This window comes from Castor canadensis, chromosome 10 (assembly GCF_047511655.1).
Source record: "Castor canadensis chromosome 10, mCasCan1.hap1v2, whole genome shotgun sequence".
Taxonomy (NCBI): domain Eukaryota; kingdom Metazoa; phylum Chordata; class Mammalia; order Rodentia; family Castoridae; genus Castor; species Castor canadensis.
Window position 1 is genome coordinate 122,569,374 of NC_133395.1, and position 24,180 is coordinate 122,593,553.

The 24,180-nt window shown below is 39.8% G+C and overlaps 1 protein-coding gene across 3 annotated transcripts in view; it reads right to left on the bottom strand.

Moving 5' to 3' along the window:
- Window positions 1-24,180, bottom strand: part of Adamts9 (ADAM metallopeptidase with thrombospondin type 1 motif 9) — a 153,511-nt gene that overhangs the window by 59,808 nt on the left and 69,523 nt on the right. For all 3 annotated transcript variants that reach the window (XM_074044143.1, XM_074044144.1, XM_074044142.1), the window contains 9 exons: window positions 23,528-23,738; window positions 22,895-23,059; window positions 20,938-21,102; window positions 15,086-15,205; window positions 12,197-12,283; window positions 11,891-12,058; window positions 9,847-10,116; window positions 6,273-6,434; window positions 3,517-3,693 (listed from right to left, as the gene is read on the bottom strand). In XM_074044143.1, coding sequence (XP_073900244.1) covers window positions 3,517-3,693; window positions 6,273-6,434; window positions 9,847-10,116; window positions 11,891-12,058; window positions 12,197-12,283; window positions 15,086-15,205; window positions 20,938-21,102; window positions 22,895-23,059; window positions 23,528-23,738 — 1,525 coding nt within the window. The remainder of the gene's footprint in view (window positions 1-3,516; window positions 3,694-6,272; window positions 6,435-9,846; window positions 10,117-11,890; window positions 12,059-12,196; window positions 12,284-15,085; window positions 15,206-20,937; window positions 21,103-22,894; window positions 23,060-23,527; window positions 23,739-24,180) is intronic.

Consider the following 24,180-nt stretch of genomic DNA (forward strand, 5'->3'; position numbering starts at 1 on the left):
GGAAACTTACAAAGTTATCTTTTTAAAACCAAAAGAAACATATACATTCATTTCTAATTCACATAGCCTACTTGCCTTTATACTCTGCTGACAAACAATGATTTTAAAACATTATATATAAAATTAAATAACATGGAAAAATAAATATGCTTTATTATATAAACACATAGAAATCTGTACTGCTCAAAATATTCAGAAAATACTAGGTGTGGCTGCTTAAAACTGTGTTCAGAAAATATGGTAGTGATATTTACAGTCTTTATTTTGTTTCTATAGATAGATGGAGTGAGGTTATAAAACGCTCATGTCAAACAATTTCTGTTCCTCCCTACAGAGGCTGCAAACTTTAATATGAAAATGAGGTAGACACAAATTCCTAAGTTGGCCAGGCCGAAACAAAAGCAGTTTCTTTGTCTGCTCATAAATTCTCATTATTCAGGTTGACAAGCATTATTGTAAAACACCTAAAGCAAGACTCAGGGAACATTTTTAACATTTTTAGGTTTCTCATGAAACACCCAAGCAAGCAATTTCTCCTGAGGAGAACCATAGTCTCCAAGTTGATTCTCAAGCAGAGACCCAGGGCACAAAGAAATGCCACGGAGCCATCGTGGATCTATGGCGTCACCTAGCTGCCCTTGTTACTTTAATTATCTAGATGAATTAACTTGCTCTAGCACCCTTCCCATTCTTAACCTGCGTTCTGCTTTGGTTTGACAATACAGAGCTCTCTTTCCAACTTGCCCCCCTTGTCATGGGACAATTACTCCTGGGACTGGTAGCAAGAGGCCACTGAAAGGCAGAGAAGCTAAAGAACCTTGTTTCAAAAGCAAAACCAAGACAGAATCTAAGGACAGAGTTTTCAAAGGACAGAAAAGGTAGAATCTGGTTTCATAGTCATGATTCTTAAATCCACAGTGACGTGAGCCAGACCCATGGCTTATCTAAGACAGGTACTTGAACCTTAAGTTCATAAAAGCTTCATTTTAGAGACTGTGGAGGCCATATCAACAGTGATTTGGGATATCTATCCTAAATCCTGCTCTTCTGTAACAAATGTTGAAGTAGGCTATCTCTACCTTGACCTTGGAAAAGGCTTGATTTGACCTTGGAGAAGACTGCCTCGCTCAACACAGCAGTGGTTCCTTCTTGACAGGACAGAATCTATGTGTGGGAGTCCTTGGGGAGAGAAAGCAGCCTGCGGGAGGAGTAATTGCTGGCCTGCCTTTTCTTATCAATCTAAGTTGCTTTCTATGGAAAGCAACATGTTAGCACCTCCGGATGTCCTTTTTACGACTGTTAATTTTACTGGCAGTGACAATGATAAAGCACCAGAGAAGTGACTCTATGGCTATGAACACAATTCACTGAGGTATGACTCAATTTAGAATGATTATGACATTGTATCAAGCATCCATGAAAATAAAAATACTATTAAAATCAAAAGCCTACAGTAAGAACCTGAGAGACTGCCCTCTCACACATATATTTAGGAAAAGTAATAGCTTACAAATATTACCTATTTAAACAAAATGCTTTTGATTTTTCTTGTTTAAAAATCACAATCTAAAAGCTCTGCAGAAGTGGCCTTGCTTTTAAGACTAAAGAGGCATTTAAATAGGTATTCCAATAGAGATTATTTTCCAAAGGAGGCATTAAACTCACAAAGACAATAAAACTATTTTTAAAATCCACGAACTTGCTTCTAGGTCTACCAGAGCATTGCAACTTTCCTCTGCTCTCATGTTTCAGAAAAACGCATGCAGGTCCAAGAACTACTACTTTAAATAAACTTCATTATCTTCAGTTAAAATAACTAGCAGTCCCTATTTTAAAATGTAAGCATTCAAACTCTCAAAATATCTGTGGGGGTGGGTAGTGACCTTGTGCAAAAATATGAAGCTGTACTGAGAGAATACATTCAAGGAAGAGACGTGTGTGTGTGTGTGTGTGTGTGAGTGTGTGTGTGAGTGTGTGTGTACGCACACACATATCCTTAGCACTATAGTTTGTAATTCTTTGGAAGTATATTTTTTCCATTTTCCTAGAGAGATGTAAGGCATTGCAGTTTGGAGAAGAGAAATACAGATTTCACTTTTGCATCAAACCACAGGAATATGCAATGAGAAGCTCATGTATTTCCTTACTAAAAGTTAAGAGATTTTTTAGTCAAAACTGGTGACACACTACTTTTGAGAGACTTTTGAGATATAAATGACATTGGTGTTACTATCAGTTGAGTGAACAGGGTGAAAATATGGACTCAGGAAGGAAATTTCCATGGAAATTAGTATGAGTAGGTGAGGATGCCCTTGACATTCTAAGGTATCTCTGGTCTTCTTCAACATGTTTATTTGGAGAGGGTGCTTTTACTGTGACAAAATACTTCTAGGGGACTGCATATGTGACACAGCATAACATTTCTTAGGCTCTTGAATAAAATCCTTGCAGCCAGCTAACTAGTAACAGTTGAGAGAATATTCTCCAATCTTCTAGGTTTCTACTTAATACAAAAGTCAGTAGTTATAAAACTACACTTGAGGCATGACCTCAGACATTGAAACCCTTAATCCTCAGAAGCATCAATGAATATCAACCACGTCACTTCGGTTCATCTGCTCTTCAGATGGTTGTAGGAATGGTTAAGACTTTTCCCCAGAACCACCCTGAATAAAAAGGGCTTCTGGAAATGACTTCATCTAATACTAAATTCAGCTTCAGTGCAATTCGTATTTTCATAGGAACATTTCCCCTATTTATGTGAAACAGCCCTAACGGCTCCAGTGTTCATGGCAAACTTAGCCAAGGCAATGTTTTGACACAGTTGATCCTTCTGTTTGCCAAGAGCTGCTCCAGAAGTTTGCATAGTATTTACAGTGGCAAACCTGGTTCACCATGTCAGTTGCTGGCGAAGCAGTTAGCACTAAGACCAGAGCAAAAAAAAAAATGTGCTCTCAACTGAGCTTCCTGCCTGGGTGAAAGACAACATGTTCCAGACACTTTGAAAGGTACCAGGTCACTGTTTTGGCCATTCATATTTTCAACAGGACTTCAGTCTATTTCATGGGCACAGACTTTGTCACAACTGTGTTGAGCTGTACCCGAGCCATACAGAGGCAAATGACAGACACTGAAAAAACTGCTTTGACTTCTATAAGCAGGAATTTCCCTCTCTCCCTGCCCCATAGTGACAACGAACACAGCATAGAAAAGGAAAGACTGTCTGCTATTGAGTTGTCTCGAGACACCACTATTTTCTTCTAGGAAGAGGATGCTACTTCTTGGCACCAGGTCCTGTATGAGGTACACATATTCTGTAATGTCACTTGGGCAATGTCCTAAAATTAATGGCAACAGCCATCGATTCTACTGTGTGACAACACAGACAAAAACACTAGACTGTTGACAGAATAGCTTCTGGGATGTCCTCATGAGTATGAGCTGTCACAGAGGAATGGCCCAGAACACCTGGAATTAGACAGTTTGGGTAATAAATGTGAATACTTAGTGCCGTACCGAGCTCCAAGGGCCAGTACTCCACGCGGCATCTTGCGGGCAAATGTGTGTGTTACACTGCTCACGATTTGGAGGCTTATCGAGAATTTCACAGCTCAAATCTGGGAACCGTTCACCGTTGGACCGTTGACAGACTACGAGTCTTGTTCTCACGCCTCCGCCACACAGCTTTGTACACTGCAACAAGGGCAAGGTAGGCTACAGTTATTTTCTCCAAATGGCCCATCACAAATTTTCTTTCCCCTTAAGAAAGTTTTTTTTGTTTTTTTGTTTTTTTATCCAAACTCTGTTATAACACTGGACAAGGGAAGTCTGACAGAACCACGTGAAATTACCAACAGAGATGCAAACAATGGATCACAGCTCCCTTACTTGAATGGTAGGTATTACTTAATAAGGGCTTTGTCTACACCTACGTAAAGGGCTGTACTGGAGTTTGAACGCAGGATCTCAAGCTTGCTAGGCAGGCATTCTACTACTTGAGCCATGTGCTCAGCCCTTTTTTGCTTTTTTTTTAAAGTTATTTTTTAAGGTCTTGCTTTTTGCCCAGGGTTGGCTTGGGACCATAATCCTCCCTCTTATTCCTCTGGTGTAGCTGAGATGACAGGTATACACTACCATGCCCAGTTTGTTGATTGAGACATGGGTCTCACTAACTTTTTTCCAGACTGGCCTCCAACTGAGATCCTAGCATTCTTTGTCTCCTGAGTAACTGGGATTACAAGCTTGACCAAGGTGCTAGGGTAAGAACTTTATATGTATTATTTCATCAAATGGAGAGTTTGATTATTTTCCCTATATATAAAGCAGAGACTAAGGAGTTAATGAACCTGTTCAAGGTCAATCAATTAACAAGCAGCTAAGGAAAATTCTTTAGGGTATGCAAAACCAAAATAATGAAAACAAGACCAAAAATAAGCAAAAACTACCCAGTATCAATTGCCTTAGCCAGCTTTATTTTCTGGCAACTTTTTTTTTTTTTTTTTATGTTGCTGGGGATTGAACCCAGGAATTTGCACATAGTAGGCAAGCTCTTTACCACCAGGACACATCTCTAGTCCTTACTTTCCGGCAACTTCAAAGAAGATGTCACATTTGTCAATTCTCTGTCTCCAATCTCTGTAGGTTTTGATGACACTAAACTATTTCACTCTGTCTCTGAGTCTCAGGACAGCTACAACTTGCCCCTAGATGAATAAGTGTGGTGGGGATGCTGCTGAAGTCTGTCTCCTTGGCAAGATCCACTCTTCTGAGGCAGGCACAAGTTGTATTTCTTGGACAGTGCTGCTGAGCTCACATTGAGGATCAGGGACATTCAGTTTCCCTGCTGTGTCAAGGCCGGATCTCCCACAGCCTTTGGAAGGCCGAGTCCATGCTGACAGCAAGTGTCCCAGCAAATGCGTGTATTCTCCTGGCTTGGCTCCAATTACAGAAGCTTAATCATGGGTCCCCCAGGACAGACTATGCAAAGAGTTTTGGGAAAAGCCACAATACACCAGCCTCAAAGCCTCATTTCTCCTTCCTTCCCTTTAGCAAAGCTCTCCAGAATGACGCAACTGTCAATGAATGTCAATAAAAATCCCTGTTGAGGGTGCCTGTTACTACGAGGTTACGTGAATGAAACCACGAGACTCAGACATGGCTTCATTTAGCCAAGAGTGGGGAATGATGGGCCCATCGATCGCATTGCTCTTTTTCCTTCTTTTGGCACTGGGGTGTCCCAGGTATTAATTGTCACATTTTATTTGGTCAGTTTTACTATCAAGACAGAACAACTCAACGAGCTTTAAGTATGTGCTTTGTCTGTGGATTCAACAACAGACACACATATTCTTGGTTAAACACAAAACAATAAGCATCTGGGCCCTACTATTAATATAATACCCCTCAACACTCCATTTAATAATAGTACCGTTAATGCTAATAATTGTTTTAAATTATTCTTAATAACTAATAATTCTTAGTGCAAAAATTACCAAGTTCTAATAGCAGTTAATGGATGGAAGGTTACGTGCGAGGCATTTGAGAAGCACTATCTCCTAGCAGTCATAAATGCTATGAAGCCGGTGCTGTTATTGATCCTATTTACAGATCAGGATATGAAAAGTTTGGCAGAGTTACGCATTTGTCAAGGTCACAGAGGTGCTGAGAGCTGGAGATGGGAATCGGACCGGTTTTGTATGCTGCAACTACTGTGTTGCCCTTTGTCAGTTTCCAGCGGCAACTCTGGGAAGGTAACAGCGGAAGAATTTCATTCTTTGAGAATAAACAGCTAATGATTCACTTCTAAAATTGCAACAAGTCATCTTTAACAGGACTATCATACCCATGCACTCTGGCTTCATGAGGACCTTGGAAGATTAGGAGACATTATACCAAGGGAACAAGGGTGCATCCCAAACATCTCCCAAAAATGGCGAAGATGGCAAGACCTCCATGGGCTAATTTAACATGTGTTTCTATCACTTTATAGCAGCCGTTTTGCATCGTCAGAGGTCAATTAATAAATGATTTCAATCAGCATTTCTGGGCATTCTTTCCTAACTTTCTTCCCCTAGATATTCAAACTGTCTCTTAAAATAAGTGAATTTTTAAAATACTACAGGAAAAAGACAGGTCTCCTAGGTAATCCTGAATCTAGAAGCTACCACCAGAGCTAGTTCTTCCTTAAAATAAAATATGAACAATAACACAATTTGGTCAGTATCATTCCTCGATGTGCTTTTCAAAGGACAAACAGACAAATACCCTCTTACCTCTCCCCAGCTGCCATAAGCCCACTGAGGACAAGGGCCGGATTCACAGGCTCTTTGCTCGTCTGGTTTTATCCTCTCCACGCAGTCATTTGCAGTGTATCCATTTTCATCCTGACACACCACGACACGCCGCTGGGACCCACCAGCACAGGTACTGGAACACTGAGCACACCAGGAAACAAGTTAGTCTTCTATGAAACATCTCAGTTGACACAAATAGAAGCTGGCTGAAAGATCAGACACAGGTGGCAGAAACTGCTCTCAAGTCACCTACAGTGGAGAAGAAATATGGAAAGAGACAGGCACTTCCCGATTTGGGGCTGCTTAATGTGTGTAAGTATAAACAAGCCTGAAGGGCAGAGATGGCCTCTTCAGCCATGCTTCGGGCCCTCAGTAGCTGCTCAATAAAGACCTAACTCATGTTAGTGTCTTGAGACTTCCAAAGCAGCCCAACGTACTGTCCCCCTTTGTCCTCTGTACCTTTGGGAGAGACAGAAGTGTCAGTGGACACCAGGCTTGATTTGGAAATTTGTTTCAAACCTTTAAGAGTTTATTAAGAAGTAACATTTGACTTCTCCATCAACACAGAGGTCAAGTTACAAGCTGACTGAATTGCCAGTTGTTGAACTTAAGCTTGCATAGGAACTCATTCAATTACTCCAGGAAAACACAGGTAATGCCTGTGGAAATAACATTATTTCCTAGTAGATAAATACTCCTAACCCTCCCTTTACAAGAGCTTCTGTTTCAATGGCTAATGGGAGCAAGATAGGTTTTGCTTATTCATTTTTCACTTTCCCAAATGAACTTAGTTGAATTCCATCTTGACAATCCCCTGCTCAGTTGCAGGTCTGCCTCACCCTCTTCCCATAGCTGTTCCTGTGCTGTTTGCATTCCAGTTCCTTTCCCAGGCATGCAGGCACGCTTCTCATAGCTCTCTTATGTGTCAACACCTGGAGTGTTTCTCTTTCCACAATTTCCTTATCTGTTGAACCCAGTGTGTTTGCTAGCGCCCTTCACGCTGACCCTTGTAAAATCGGTTTGCCTGTAAAGTAACCATCTCATCCTTTAAGGGATGCAATTCTCACCAATTATCAAGCTGCAAACTGCATTTGCAAGCGTGTTTTGTTTCTAGTTGCAGGTTCTGGAGTTTTTTGATTTCTGCTTTTGAGGCAGAGTCTTGCTATGCCTCAAGTCTTGCTGGTCTTGAACTCACAATCCTTCTGCCTGAGATTCCTGAATGCTAGAATTACATCAGGCCAATTTGCAGGTTCTGAAAGTTGATTTGTATTTCCTGTTTAATCCTGGCTGAAACCAGTGTGATTAAAAAACACACTCAGAACTTGCTTCTTGCTGATCAGTTTCTTCTATATCAAGATGTGAAGATATTTTGTTGCCAATGTCACTGTCAGTTTCTGTGTTGGGAAACCCTGCCTACACTGATCAAATTATAAGTGATTTTAAAATGTAACCAACCTAACCAGTACCTACACTTTCATTTTATAGTGGGTTAACATTTTACATCATAGAGCAGGTTTATAGATCTATGAGTCTGTCTGAGAAGACATTTGCATATGCTTTGATTTACAAAAATTCTACCCTCTTCTGTAAGAGTTCCAATATATTTACTCTAAATCCGAAAATACTTGTTTTTCTATTTTCAAGCAACTTAATATATAAAAAACACAGAGAACTATAGTTTTAATTAGCTTTGGTTGGTGACCAGAATTTAAAATGCTATGAAGGGTCATCTATGTTATAAATAGATTTGTAATATATATTTTGGTCCTTGAGTTTTTCCTTGACAATGTAATCTTGTATCATTTATTTATGATGTTATAAAGAAATGATTGCCCCAATAAAATGTAAACTCTGTGAGGAAGGGTGATATTATAACTTATGTCTCTTACAGTTGTCATATACGATGCAAAGATGCAAATACAAATTCACTCTCCTGGGGGTCACACATGACCTCAGAGGGCAGGGAGAAGAAAAAAAATCACACTGCCAGCTTAAGCCTACCTTTAAAAAAAACCTATACACAGAAAACAGGCACCACAAGGAAAATAGTGATATTGCCTGTTGTTGTGCAATGCTTACCTATTCTTCCCTAATTATAGACTCTGTCTAAGGGTAGAATCATTCAACCTTAAAAAAACACATCTTCCCCAAATGGAGAATAAGAATAACCTTATATAAGAATAAATAAGAATAGCATTAAAATGTAAAAAAAATAAAAAACCCAAACCTTCCAGTGCTATAATTAGAATACACAGGTGCATTTGAATTTTTTCAGCCAGGAAAAAACTATGAGACACTCAGTAATTACTACTCATGATCACCTTTTAATTTCTTAGCACTGAAACCTTTTCTAACTCAGTAACAGGGAGTCTTAAAGAAGGAATGAAGTGAGGGATGGGATGGGAAAGGCGGTGGGCATTACAGCTGTCTGCAGACAGTCCACACTTGCGTGCTGTGCTAGCCATGCTAATTAGTACACTCAGGCAGTCCATCTAATTCACTGGGAACTAGACGGATTCCTTCTAATTCTTTTTAGCTCAGAAATAATTAAATACAATTAGCAGTACTAGAAGGAAGCTAATAGCAAACAATAAAAAAAGACCTCTGAGTGGTTAGCATACCCTCTTTAACTAGACACCTACCAAGGGTCTCTTGTTACTCTGTCACTCTTGAATGCCTCTGTGTCAATATTCCCCAATATATTACTTGAAAATTATTTAGCAAAATAATCTAAAACATCCAAGTCAAGTGCACATTTTTCTTTGACATTAAATATTTTCCAGTCCTTCCTAATTTGAAGAACAATGATAATCGTAATGAAGATAACAATCCACGTTTGCTACGTTCTCACTCTGGGACAGGTAGGGTACAAAGCACTTTATTTGTGAAAACTCATTTCATTCTTATGACCATGGAAAGCAGGAATTAATGTTCCCCTCATTTGGCAGATGAGGAAACTGAGCCTCAAGGAGGAGAAGGGACCTGGCTCTGCCTTCAAAATTTGAAAGCACAAGTCTTTGGATTAAACAGAGACACCTTCCCTCTGAGCCTGTGCTGACAGCCATTAGACGATGGCACCCTCCTGTAAGCATTTCCCCCAACCCAGGACAATGAGTTAGTAGGACTAATTAGACAGCCACTATGTCCTCATCAGGAAAACAGCAGGAAGAAAAGCTTTGCATTAAGAACTCCCTTTCAGAAAAGTCTCCCTGCCCTCTGCCCTCCAGGTATGACCTGCCTGTCCCTCCAGGTTCAATCATGATGGCTTTCACAATATCTTCCAAGAGGCCACCTGATCGTATCATCCAGAAGTGACACCCCCTCCTCCACCCTATGGAGGCAACTTATAGGTGCACAAGGCGATATCATCCTAGGCCATCTTTCCTGGAACTGTAATTAACCCATTGTATCCACCTGAAGTGACTGCAAATGCCTCTCAACACCTTGTGAAGAAAAAAATGTTCCAGGGATGATTCTAGAACACTGTCCCCAAACTCCACCTCAAGTGAAAGACAAGCAAGAAAACCAAACAAAGGCTTCAGTGGATACTCACTGCTCCCCAGGGACCTGTTCTCCACTGGTTTCCACCAAGCACATGGGTCCGGCTAGGGTTGACGCTCCTAGGGCGATAGTCTGTGTTTTGGAAGGGGTGCTGAGCTAAGCCACTGTCTGGAGTCCACTGAGGGCACGGTGTCGTGGAACAGTCCTGGTCAGTTTCTGGGATATAATCCTGGTCGCACTCGCTCTGATTGATCACGTGGTCACTGTAGTTGACACACACCACTTGCCGGGTTGCCTTACCTTGCCCACAGGTCACAGAGCACTACATTAAATGTTGAGAAAAAAAAGCATCAGACATTTTGCAGTTGGGTACAAGTTCTTGAACATGTATCTTTGTAGATGCTCTAATACTTTCCCAATGGCTCAGGCCAAATCTCTTAGAATCATCCTTGACTATTCCCTTTTTTTCCCATCCAATATCTACTTCATCAAGACTTTTATCAGGTCAATTTAGTATTCAAAACACACCCCAAATCCAGTCACTTCTCACAATTGCACCACTGCCTCCCTTGTTCACCAAAGATGTCATCTTCCCTTGCCAGGATTAATGTGATGGGCTTTCAGCTGGGCTCTGGCTTACAACCTTGTCACTCCCCACTCAAAACTGTTGTCTACATGTCATAAAACATGACTATTTAAAACAAAAGTCAAACCCTGTGTCCCTCCAGTGACTTCTCAATGCATTAGAATGATAGCTAAAATCCTTATGCTGACCTGATAAGCCCCTTATGAAGGAGTTGTCACCTACCTCCTTGACTCATTTTCTGTCATTCTTCATGGACTGCACTTCAGCTACACTAGCCTTAAGGATGGTTCCTGAACATGCCAAGAATATGCCCATTTCAGGGCCATACTATCTGCTGTACTGTTTACTGCACCACACAGATACCCTGTGGCTTATTCCCTCGTCTTACTTAGGTCCTACTCATGTCAGGCTTTTCTTTTGACTACCCTACTGAAAGCATGGCATATTCTCTATGCCATTCCTCTGCCTTACTTCTTTCTAGTACTTATCAGTACCTGTTGCTATATCATGTATTTCTTTATTTGTTCATTGACTGGATCCTCCTTTGTAATAACTTCCATGAAGGCAGGGATTTTATTACTTATTCATTATTCCATTATTCACTGCTTTCTCTAGTAAGCTTTAACAAATATCTGGTGAGTAGACAGATGGAGCTGGTAGGAAGATTACTGATGTATGGATGGACTGAAGGATAAGTAGCATGAGAGTGGGATTATCTACCAAATATTTCTTGAGTACCTAAGCATTTAATATATATCATCTTAAATAATTCTCACTAAGTCTTATAAAATAGGTCTTCTTCTTGATCTTCTTTTAAGTTCACAGAAAAATGGGCTCAAAGACTTTCCTCAGATTGCTGAAGATCATGGAAGTAATAAATGACAACATCTGGTTTTTACACTGCCCTCAAGTTTCATATACATATGGATACTTATTGAGATATTAATCTTAAATTCATTATGTCCCCTTTCACCTGTCCTGGACTCTGGGAGCTTTGTAGGGCAAAAGCAGAAGATGCCTGAAGATGAACGTTCATCTACTTTCATAAAAACCAACAGGCAGTACTTGGTATGCACAGGAGACTGGGTTTATGACACTGAAAGTGGATTCCCATCTTACACTCTCCACAGGGAACCGTGAGCCACTTGGCTTTAGGGAACAACAGGATGTAGGAGAGACCCAGACTCTAAGTAAGAGAACCTAACTGTACTCTTCTCTCTCCTGCCACTTTTGGGCATTACAAATCTTCTTTATATGGGAGGACTCAATGAAGATTGGGATTTCTAGTCAGCCCAGCAGGACAGGTATTCAAGTAGAATGCAAATCCATCTACACATTTTTAAAAATGTGTACTTCCCATACATTGGACTAAAATTTCTTGCACACTTGGCCAGATTAAATTATTCTGTGGAGCAGAATAATTTAAATCATAAACTATGTTCAATTCTGAAATACTACATATTTACATTTGGGATGCCCCCAATTCCACCCAAAGGATTCACTTGCTTACAGAGCTCCAGTCCAAAGCCTTCCACCGCCCACAGGGTGTCACAGAACATTCTTCTTTTGCCACTGGTCTAGGCAGCATGGCACAGGCGCTCTCATCAGCCACAGAGCCATCCTCATCCCGACAGCTGACATATCTCATCCGGGTACCTTTTCCACAAGTAGCAGAGCACTGGGAGTTGGAGTAAAATAATGCAGACATGTAACTTGAAGTGGTTTTTCACTCATTTCTTAGCCCACTTTCTACAGTCATGTCAAGGACACAAGCCTTCCCTCCTTCCCTCTACACTTCTCCCAGTCTGTTTCTTACTGGAGTCCAAGACCCAAATCGCCACTGGGTTGCACTCCTTGCTTCTGGGGCCAATGGAGGAGGGTGACAAGATGGTAGTTCACAGTCCTAGATGTGAGAGGGGAAAAAAGCTAGTTACTTTCATGTCAACACACATATCAGTGGTCATGGTGCACAAGAATGTATACCATGTTAAGAATTCAAGGACTTGCCGGGTGCTGGTGCCTCACACCTGTTATCCTAGCTACTCACGAGGCAGAGATCAGGAGGATTGTGGTTCAAAGCTAGCCAGGGCAAAAAGTTTGCGAGACCCTATCTCAAAAAACTCTTAACAAAAATAGGGCTGGTGAAGTGGCTCAAGGTGAAGTGGCTCAAGCCCCAGTATGCCAAAAAAAAAAAAAATAATAATAATAAGAATTCAATGACCTCATGTTTCTATGTGTTTCCACGAGTCACATGACTTCCCTCAGCCCCAATTTCTTAACTGCAAAATGGGATATACTGAGTCACTTTGTGGGTGCCTTAATACAGGGGAGAGTCTGCATAATAACTTTTTTAAACCATATTTATTCACCTGTTCATATGAAAAGAAAAAAACTATTGTGAAGTGGTATGTATATCTGGAAAGTGAATAACAGTTTTTAGAATTATAAACCATTAATGCTTTAACAGTTCTGAAGGCTAAATTCTGTTCTCACATTTCAGTTAGTTTCCTAATCAGAATTTGCTAATCATGAACTTGTTTTCCCAGTTTAACTAAAGATAACACCTGAAGCCCTTACGGTCAAATCTAGACATAAATGGTATCTTCAATAGGCCAATGTCTGGGATTCATATTACGCCCTTCAATCACTCACAGTCCTACAATGAATTTTCTGTGTGTAAAAAAATTTTCAGATTTACAGATATGAACGCAGAAGCACACACCTGCTCACAATCATCCCCACACCAGTGGTTGCCAACTATTCCTTGATTTAATGAGTATCCATCAAATGCCTAAGAGTTGGCAAGTACAGTGCACAAGTGCTGGGGCTCAGTACTGAATGTGGTATTCCCAAGGCTACCTTGCCTAAAACCCAAACCATGGAATGTGAGGGTCTGTTAACTTGGCTTCAGATCTTGTCTATTCCTTTGCCTATGATCGGAAGAAAGCCACTTGGGACTTCCCACAAGTGAAGAAATTGTTCAGCTGCTGTAGTAAGTAAGGGAGCCTACAGTCACATGAATATTGTAAAATAACTTAGAAATTATGTTTGAATTTCTAAAGGATTTGCTAAGTCTCCACTTGGCATTTGTTTTACACATCATGGCTAACATTTCCTAGGCACTTGTGAAATGTGCCTGTCACTTGGAACATTTCAATAAAATAGCAAAACTGAAAATGACACAGACCACCAATCATTGTTTGGTTAATTTATCAGTGACACCAACATGAACAACCAGCCCTATTTTTGTTTACTTTTTTGAGATTCTTCATCCATCAAGATGTAGAATCAGACTCAGATGGTCAGCATGGAGGCTGTCTATAGATTGCATAAGTCCTTGCTCAGAGAACGAGTTCTAGGCAGAGTCTGGGTTCAAATACCATCTTTAGCAAAGTTGATACCCAAACCCAAATCTTCTCTTGACATAAACTAAACCAAAATTAAAGCCCACAAAAAGAGTGTGTTAGTGAAAGAGCATACTCTCTTGAGGAAAAAAGGTGTATGTGTGTGTGTGTTTATAGATATTTGCACATAGACACCCAAAAATTACATATTGATTTGTGTACGTTTAGCTATTATAACTTTTACTGAGTTAAAGGTTTTGTACCAAACAATTTACAAATAATAACAAAACATACAATTATTTTAAATTCCATATAGCCAATTGATTCTCACAAAATACTTTTGTTGATTTTTGCTGAAGTTTGTACCTACTGCCAAACTATGACTGTAATTGCCAAACGTCAAGTGGTTCAAGTGTGAATATTACCTGATATTTTGTTCACATTGACAAGGAAAGCAGCAGTGAAATGATAATGTTTGTCACAGCCCGGGTCACTGACCACAGGCTTCAAAGTTCTTTTTGAGGTATCAGATAATAATATTCAAATACTAAAAGAACATTTCCTGATTTTTTTGGATACTATTCACAATGTCATAACTACAAATACAGGATACTTCTAAGTCTAATCTGTATTGTTAATATGTTCTCCACCACTTTATCAACGTAAACAATTGACAAAGCAAAGTGAACTCTTTATATTGCACTTGGTGACTTCTGCAGTATAAAAACTCTCACCATGGCCAACGTCAAGATATGAACTTGATGTCAATCAACACACAGTTGAGAGGAGAGGCTCAATTGCACATCATTATTTAATCCACCACACAGGTGAGTACAGATGCAACCTGAGAGCACATGTAATAGCAATACGTAGTAAAACAACTTGGAAGTGATATGTTTTGCAGCTTTGTTTTTTAAAAATATTATCTACTTAACTATAGATTTGTGTTTTCCATTTTAATAATGGCTACATTTAACCATCAGCTTGTGAAGTACCTGTAAAATTATGAGTTGGCTGCTATGAACTAGTCCAAGCTAGCTTCAACATACTTTCTGAACTTAGGACAATTAGTTACTGAATTCTACAAAAAAAATCATTTAAAAATCTGAGTTCAAGAAAATGAGACCAACCAACATTTGCCATTCATGAAGAACCAAAATCAAACCTATTTATACTTCAAATAACGAGAGAACAAAATCAGTCAAACAAAATATTGATTCTAAATGTAACGAGAAAATCGAGATAAGTTAATCACCTTAAACGATTTTCAGTGAGAAGAGATGGGTTTTAGCTAAATCACTGGGAAATTTTGGTACCTTAGTGCTCAAAGCCAAGAACCAGGTTGGATGCAGAAGACTCACCTGGGTATCAGTCGGTTTAGTGGCTGCATTACAGTCATTATCATCCACCACCGACATGTAAGTCCCAATGATGCACTTGACAGCTCTCAGCTGGTATCCTTGTCCACAAGTGACACTGCACTGGAGGAAGGAAATAAGACAAAAAGTTCAGCAAATCTCCTCTTTCCCTTATTTGCCCATAACATTGTACAAGAAGAAAATATATTTTATCACAATGGCCCATAGGGCTGACACCCAGAGATTAGGTAAAAGTGAGCAATCCTATTCTTATGAATTATTCTGATCAATCATTATGATGACACTTGGAATTATTTTTGCCTCCTATTGGGAATATATTTGTAGTGGTTCAATTCCTTGATTGTGAACTCCAGGGAGGAAGGGAGCACATCTCTGCCATTTTTACATTTCTCACACATTACCTAGCAGAGTGCTGTTGCTAAAACAGGTACTTAGTAAAAAGTTCTGTGATTTTATTTGACTTCTGAAAAACAAATCATTCTCAGGAAATAGTTGGAGTACGTCTCAATATTTTTGATAGGATGCTCTTTGCAGTATTATTTATAAAAAGAGAATAAAATATTGGAAACCACCTACATATGCAGAAGCCAAAAGTTAGTTAAATGTAGCACGCATGTAGATAACAAAAGAAACAATGCAGCCACCAGAAGGCACACTGATGGATTTTTAAAAGTAGTTAAGTGTGTGTGTGAGGGGGGGATTGCCACAGAAACAGCAGAGTAAGAAGCAAGAAATAGTTTACCACTGAGGCAAACAGAAACATGGCAAAAACTGGTAGAATCAATTTTGTTTTTGGAACTCTGGAATCAAATAAAAACACTTACAGCAACTAGGTGAGTACTGAGTGGAGAAAGATGCTGTCGAATAGTGGAAAGAAAGAGTCAAGTCATTTTTGGTTTCCCACCTACCATATTACACATTCCCCTTTATGCACATGGAACATTTTCCAAGATAGATCATGTGTTAGGTCACACAACAACTCTCAACACATCTTAAAAGAAGGTATTACAAATATCTTCCCTAATGGAATGAGGCTGGGAGCAGAACTGGAGAATTCACAATTGTGTGGAAACTAATGTATTCTTAAACAAGCAAGAGGTTAAAGATGAAACCACAATTGATGCTAGAAAATACTTTGAGATGAATGAAATGAAAAGAAAATTGATGAGATGCAGTGAAATTTATAGCTGCAAATGACTATATAAATAAAGAATCCCAAATCAATAACTTTATATCTCAAGGAACTGAGAAAGGCAAACTAAACCTGGAATCAGGACAAGAAAGGAAATAATAAAGATTGTAGTGGAGATCAATGAAATACAGAATAGAAAAACAACAGAGAGGGATGGGGATATAGCTCAGTGGTAGAGCATGTGTTTAGCACACACAAGGCCTGCTTTCAATCCTCAACATCAAAAAATAATAAAAGAAGAACTAAAAAATATGAGCAAATCAAAAAGGTGTCAAGAAATTTGTTGAATACTCTGGAAAAAAATTTGGAGGCTACTTAAAACACTAAACATTGATCTACCATTTGATCCAGCAATACCACTCTTGGGGATATACCCAAAAGACTGTGACACAGGTTACTCCAGAGGCACCTGCACACCCATGTTTATTGCGGCACTATTCACAATAGCCAAGTTATGGAAACAGCCAAGATGCCCCAGCACTGACGAATGGATTAAGAAAATGTGGTATCTATACACAATGGAATTTTATGCAGCCATGAAGAAGAATGAAATGTTATCATTTGCTGGTAAATGGATGGAATTGGAGAACATCATTCTGAGTGAGGTTAGCCTGGCCCAAAAGACCAAAAATCATATGTTCTCCCTCATATGTGGACATTAGATCAAGGGCAAACACAACATGGGGATTGGACTTTGAGCACATGGTAAAAGCGAGAGCACACAACGGAGGGGTGAGGATAGGTAAGACACCTAAAAAATTAGCTAGCATTTGTTGCCCTTAACGCAGAGAAACTAAAGCAGATACCTTAAAAGCAACTGAGGCCAATAGGAAAAGGGGACCGGGAACTAGAGAAAAGGTTAGATCAAAAAGAATTAACCTAGAAGGCAAAACACACATACAGGAAATTAATGTGAGTCAACTCCCTGTATAGCTATCCTTATCTCAACCAGGAACACTTGTTCCTTCCTATTATTGCTTATACTCTCTCTACAACAAAATTAGAAATAAGGGCAAAATAGTTTCTGCTGGGTATTGAGGGGGTAGGGGGGAGAGGGAGGGAGTGGAGTGGGTGGTAAGGGAGGGGGTGGGGGCAGGGGGGAGAAATGACCCAAGCCTTATGTGCACATATGAATAATAAAACAATAGAAAATAAATAAAATAAAAATCCATTTTGTTTCTAGGTGATTCATAATAAAGTTCTAACAACTATTGGTAAACACACACACACACACACACACACACACACACACACACAAAAAGAAATTGGTTGAATCAGTAATCGAAGACCCCCTAACAAAGAAAATTCCAGAGCATTCTACCAAATATTTAAAGAAATACTGACACTAATTCTTCTCAAAAGTTTTTGAAATATTAAAGAGTAGGAATCACCTAACACATTCCATGGTGTCAACATTATTTTAATATCAAAACCTAAAGAAAAATAAAACATCAAATCATATCTCTTACAAATTGAGATACAAAAACTTTCAATGAAATACAGCAAACCAAACCCAAGAGCTCACTGAGAGAGTTATACACCATTGGTCAAGTGGAATTTAGCCCAGGAATGTAAGGATAACTCAATATGAAAAAAGCAACCAAAGAGCATACTATGTGCCCATAGTATGTTATGTTTTGTTATGCAAAACATAACAGATGTGATCATCATCTCAACTGATGAAGAAAAGCATGTGACAGAGTTGAAAACCTTTTCATGCAACCATACTCAGAAAACTTCAAGTAGGATACTTCTTCAACATGATAAAAATGTACCCACAAAAACCTGCAGTTAACATATTCAACAGTACAAGACTGGAAGATTTCCCCCACAATCAAGAATATGACAAGGATATCTGCTCTCACCTCTGCTATTCTATATCACACTGGAAGTTCTAGTGAGTGAATTCAAGCCTGGAAAAGAAACAAGGTATATCTTTTTTTTTTTTTTTTTTTTGGTGGCCCTGGGATTTGAACTTAGGGCCTCACACTTGCTAGGTAGGTCTCTTACCTCCTGAGCCACTCTACCAGCTCATGGAAAAGAAATAAAGGGCTTGCAAATTACAAAGGGAAAAGTCAATCTATTTCTATTTGCAAGTGTCTATATATATATATATATATATATAATATATGTGTATATATGTTTATGAATATATATATGTATATATGAATCCCAAAGAATCCATGGAAAAATTACTACTGCTAATAAACAAATTCAGCAGAGTTACTGGACATCAGAAAAAACAGTTATGTTTCTATACACCAGCAATGAACAATTCAAAAATGAATTTAACAATTGTATTTACAATAATATCCCAAAGAACAAAATACCTTGGAAAAAAACCAACCAAGGACATAAACGTTTTCTACACTGAAAAACTGTGAAACATAGCTGAAATAAGTTAAAAAGACATAAGTAAATTGAATGACATTTCACGCTCACAGACTGGAAGATTTGGTACTGCCAAAGTGGCAATATTCCCAAAACTGATCCACAGAGTCCATGCAGTTCCAATGAATTGGAATTAACTTTTAAAAGGTGATGAAGTATTTAAAGAAATAGAAAAGCAGATCCTTAAATTCATAACAAATGGCCGGAGATCCTAAATGGCCAAAACAATAATGAAAAAAGAAGAATAAAGTTGGAGAATTCATGCTTTATGGTTTCAAAATTAATGTCAGTGATCAAAACAGTGTGGTACTGGCAAAGGGGCAGACATACAAACAATGGAGTGCAATTCAGAGTCCAGAATAAACATATACATCTATGGGCAAGTGATTTTTGACAGGAGTGTCATATTACTTGATGGAGAAAGAACAATCGCTTCAACAAATGGCTAGATTTATATGCAAAAGCATGAAGTTGGATCCCTGCTTAGCTTTCTTCCTTTCGGAAAAGCACATTTAAAAACATTTCTCCTTAAAAAAAGTGTTAGAGAATGAAAAATATTGAAACAACCCATCTATATATGAATATAATATAATGCACTGTACAGGGAGCTATTGAATGTTAGGGGTGCATGGTGACACAGGATGAGTGAGTAACTGAGGGGAGGGGCTGATTGGATAAAAGCACAACATATACAACCCTGAGTACCAAGGCGAAACCCCCTTGGATTATCAATATACACTTAATTTTAAAAATAAAGAGCAAGGAGGGAAAAATAAACCTTTTTGGGGGGAGGTGTGTACCAGTGTGTGTGTGGGGGGGTGGAAACAAGGAAAGGGGGAATGGGGGTGGATGTGTTTTGTATCCATATATGAAAATAGAAGCATGAGACCTATTGGAATTGTTCTAAGAGGAGGGGAGGGGAGAAGAGGGAGAACGGACAGGGTAAATCCAGCTGAGATATATTGTAAGCACATATGTAAGTATTACAATGTATCCTCCTGTACAACTATTATATGCTAATACAATCATAAAGACACAAATAGGACAAAAAATAAAAACATTTCTTTTACGAGTATTTATGACTCTATAGTAATACTTCAAAAAGCTGCTTCCCTGAATTGCACGATAGTCAAAGGAAAAGTGCATCCCTGGCTATCAGATGGGCTAGGACTGGCCTAGTGTTGACATGGATTAAAAAAAATTAAGCCTGTCAGTTTTGTTACATGTTGTATTCATTCAAATCTTGACAGTGACCTTGAGGATGCTCTCTACTCTCTTATTGTCCCTTACATGTTATACAGATGTAGACAAAAGGAAAGGAGGCACAGTTAAGAAGTATGCTTGTTCACACATGATTGGCCATCGTACTGGGGACGCTATGATGGGGGAGATGTTGAGAAGAGTGTCAACATGGAGGGTAGAACCTGCAAGGGTGTAGTGGTACAGCTGCTCCCACTTAATGCATGCTAGTTTGGAAATGAAGACAGAGGGTAAAGGACAGAAGTGGCTGTGACTGGTCAGGGTGGAAGGAGGGTCATTCTTCAAGAGATTACATAAGTGACAGCAGACAGCTGCTCAACTTCTCCCGGGAACTTGAAGTGCTGCTTAAACAACATGCAGAACCCTCTCGCTTCTATATTAAGAAAGACTCAATTCCAAGAGCAAATGCAAGTCTGAGGGAGACACTCATTCTCTCCTTTAAGAATGGTTCAAGTTAAAGTCGTGGAACCTATACACCAGGGACTCAGAAAAGATTCCTTCCGGGCCCTATGGTTCTGCACCCTTTGATCTTAGTAATTGTGGTTAACTCTTCTATTTGAAGAGTCTAACTTATTTATGGGAGGTGAGCTTTGGATTTGTGACATCAGGAGTCAAAATATCCCTTCTAAGTCCCAGTGCAGACTCTTCTGCCAAAGGCTCTGAGGCAGGAGCCCATTCTGTCGCAGATCTCCAGAGGCACACAGGAGATAACTTCAGCCAGACCCCACGTCTGTCGTGAATTGCTTTAAATACTCAAGTACAGTTCAAAACATGGGGATGAAGCACACGTGTGTCTGCGGGTGTTAGGATCATTCCAGGAGAACAGTGGGCAGGCTGCAGAGTGCCATGTGCTTGTTCCAGCACCACCAAGGTACAGTGCATGCCACACAGCCTGGCCTGGTGGAAAAAGCCCGCCCTGGAATGCCCCTCTGCGAGCCTTCTCCAGATAAGGAGGAAAGAATGCAGTTAAGAATCTTATCGGTCCAAATACCTGTCCCCAGGGACCCGCCTGCCAGGACGCACATTCCGGTTGCTGACAAGTCTGCGTGGAGGCTGGCTTGGCCTCAGGGTCACACATTCTATCGTTTAATCGATCTTCGCCAAATTGACACCAGACCTGGCGGTGCATATGCCCTTTTCCGCAGGTGACCAGGCACTGGAATGAAAAGCAGAGCCAGTCAGGGTCCTCTCTGATCAACGTGATGTGGTCCGTGGGGGAGTTATTCATTGATTAGGAGAAACAGGTGTGTGGGCTTTTCCCAGGCCCACCCCCCTCTTTCCATCCTCACTGTGTAAATACATCAAGACTCCCTTTCTCTTTCTGTCTCTTCTTTCTTTCTCTCCCTCTCCTCCTATTCTCTCCCTCTACTTCTCTCTGTACTTATAACCTCTGAGCCAGTTTCAAACGCAGAATAAACTCCATAGCACATCACACTCTAAAGTATTGAAAACAAATGTCATGATTTTCTATCAAGTGTGAGGAATTATGAGACCCATCAAAATAGACTTCAATTCCTACACAACCAAGTCATAAATCTCTCTGACCCTCAGTTTTCTCATCTGTAAAATGGGGATAACAAAAGTACTTACTGCAAAGAGTTGTGAAAACTAAATGAAAAATAATCTAAGTAAAGTGCTTAGCACAATTTTCATTGAAAAAACATTAAATATAATCTCCATTATTACTCCTGTTCATTTTAGAAAATTAAAAAAATAGAGAAAGAATATAAAAGTATTATAATGATACAAAATCTCATTACTAGAGGGTTAGCATTACCAACACTGTGTTCTCTTTCTGAACGTCATACCTAAGGAATTATGGGCCATACTGAACTTATAGTTTGATCTATCTTCCCCACCTCCATTTTATCAAGTATTACTACCAATATTTGTTACTTAATTTGAAATTATTGTTTAGCTAGTATTAGGTATCTAAGTAAAATTTAAAACAACTGCCTTCTTTCATCTTTTTTTTTAAATCAAGTATTTAGAGTTTAACATAAAACTAATGTGTCCAGGAATCAGATTCTGGTAATAGTTGGTATTCTACTTGACCATCACTCAGCACATTAGCAGTACTTGTGGCTATAGTGACTTTGTTTCTCCACACTGCTGACTTGGCACCCTGTGAAGGAAGGTGGAGTGAGTCACCCTCTTGGGGAGAAGACAGCACTCACGGGCTGTGTTAGTGCTGGGATCATAGTGAGCACGAATACTGCTCAGAAAAGCAATCGAGGGGCTGCTTGTGCTTCATAAAGCACGAGGGGAGAAAGACATAAATGTGGAATACTCCATATCTCACCCTTTCTACTCAGCCCAGATGTCCTCGAGCAACTGGATGTGTAAGTCAAGGGGGTCATTTACTGGGATCCAATTCACTCATTTCAAAGATAAGGAAGCCAGGCACCAGTGGCTCATGCCTGTAATCCTAGCAACTCAGGAGGCAGAGATCAGGAGGATTGTGGGTTTGAAGGCAGCCTGGGCAAATTGTTTGCAGCACCCTATCTCAAAAAAGCCCATCACAAAAATGGGCTGGTGGAGTGGCTCAAGGTGAAGGCCCTGAGTTCAAACCCCAGTACCTCACACAGACACACAAAAAAAGACAAGGAAGTAGGGAGGTTTATGTTGGACTCAGGTCTAAGCTAGTACCTCCTTATGACTAATAAAGTCCTAATTTCCATTCAGTAACCTACCTAGGACTGTAAGAGGAGGAAAAGTGAGGAACTGTGACTTCCAAGTCACCAACAGAAGCTACTGGAGTCAGTAATCCAGTCAAGCCCACGGTGACTTTTGAGGTCATGAGGGGACTAGTGAAACCTAGTACTACCATCACAGGCAGGTAGAGAATGGAAGCTGTTGCTTTCTCAAGAGAGGAGGAGAAAGGACAGGGAAGACCCAGAATTAGGGTGTCTGAGACGGTCCAGGGAACAACAGCCCTCCCCTCTTACCTCTGACCAATCGCCCATTTTCCACTGCGGACAAGGGAACTCATTGCACCTCTGCACAGTGACTTTCTCCTGATGGGTGCACTTGCTGTCATCCAGGACATCATTTCGAGTGTTGACACAAATAGCCCTTCTTCTCTGGCTTCCACCATCACAGCTTTTAGAACACTAGAAGGACAAAACATTAAATAAAACCTCTGCTGAGTTTCTTATAAAACATGCCCAAGGTCCTGGCTGGGCTGTTTCTTCTGACCCTTAAAAAGAGAACAAACAACCAACTCTAGCCAACTGTCCTTTATTTTGGGGAGATCGTCTCATGCTATTGATTTACCAAGTTTATACTGAAGTCAATATTAGCTCATTGTCATAGGAAGATGAAACTGGAAAGGGCATGTGAAGTATAGGAAAACGATCGGTTGTTTGGTTTTACCACTTACTGTTTTCTACATGCCATGCCTGTGTCAGACATAATAAATCAGTCACAGGATTTTTTCCCACAGAGCTTGAAAGAGAGTCAGGCATTGGTTTGCTTTTCCATAAGTCTAAATGGGATTTCTTAATACAATCCTAGAAGCCACTATCAACTCATCAGACTTAGTATTCAAGAAGACTCTCTTGTAATAAGCACCAACTTACATCAGTCCAAGCTGAATAGCGCCAACCACCTGTGTTACACTCTCCTGAGCATTTTTCCTGGTTGCTTGGTTTGGGTTGATTGCTACAGAAACTATCATCAACCTTCTCGGTCTTCCCATCTTGCCTGCTGTATTTGGCACAGTAGATGTCTAACGTGCGGTAACCCAAACCACACTGGGCACTGCATTCACTCCTGCCAGCAACGTGCCACCTGGACATAAATAATAGAGAGAAACCAAGAGCTTCATTAAATATATATATATACACCTTTTCCAACTAGTGGAAGAGCTGAGTTCTTTTCTCCTTCTTATTCAAATACCATGAAAGTTCAAAGCCACAGCCAGTTACTAAAATCCAATCTTAAACCAACATATCCATATATTTTTCATGCCTTCCAATGTATACGGAGGTAATGGAACGATAGTGAGAAGTCCTATCTTTATGAAGATTCTTTCCTGATCAACTCAGTCTGAAATTCAAGCAACCAGAAAGAAAAAAAAAAGTGGGAATGAACAGAGCAAGAAAAGCAATTTTCTATTTATAAAGTTCGTGAAATTCAGCATTTCATTTGGCTTCTTAGAACAGAGAGCTGCTCTCAAAAAATCTCATCCTAGGAACTCTTCGTTAGGCAAGTCCACACTAGAAAGAACTCA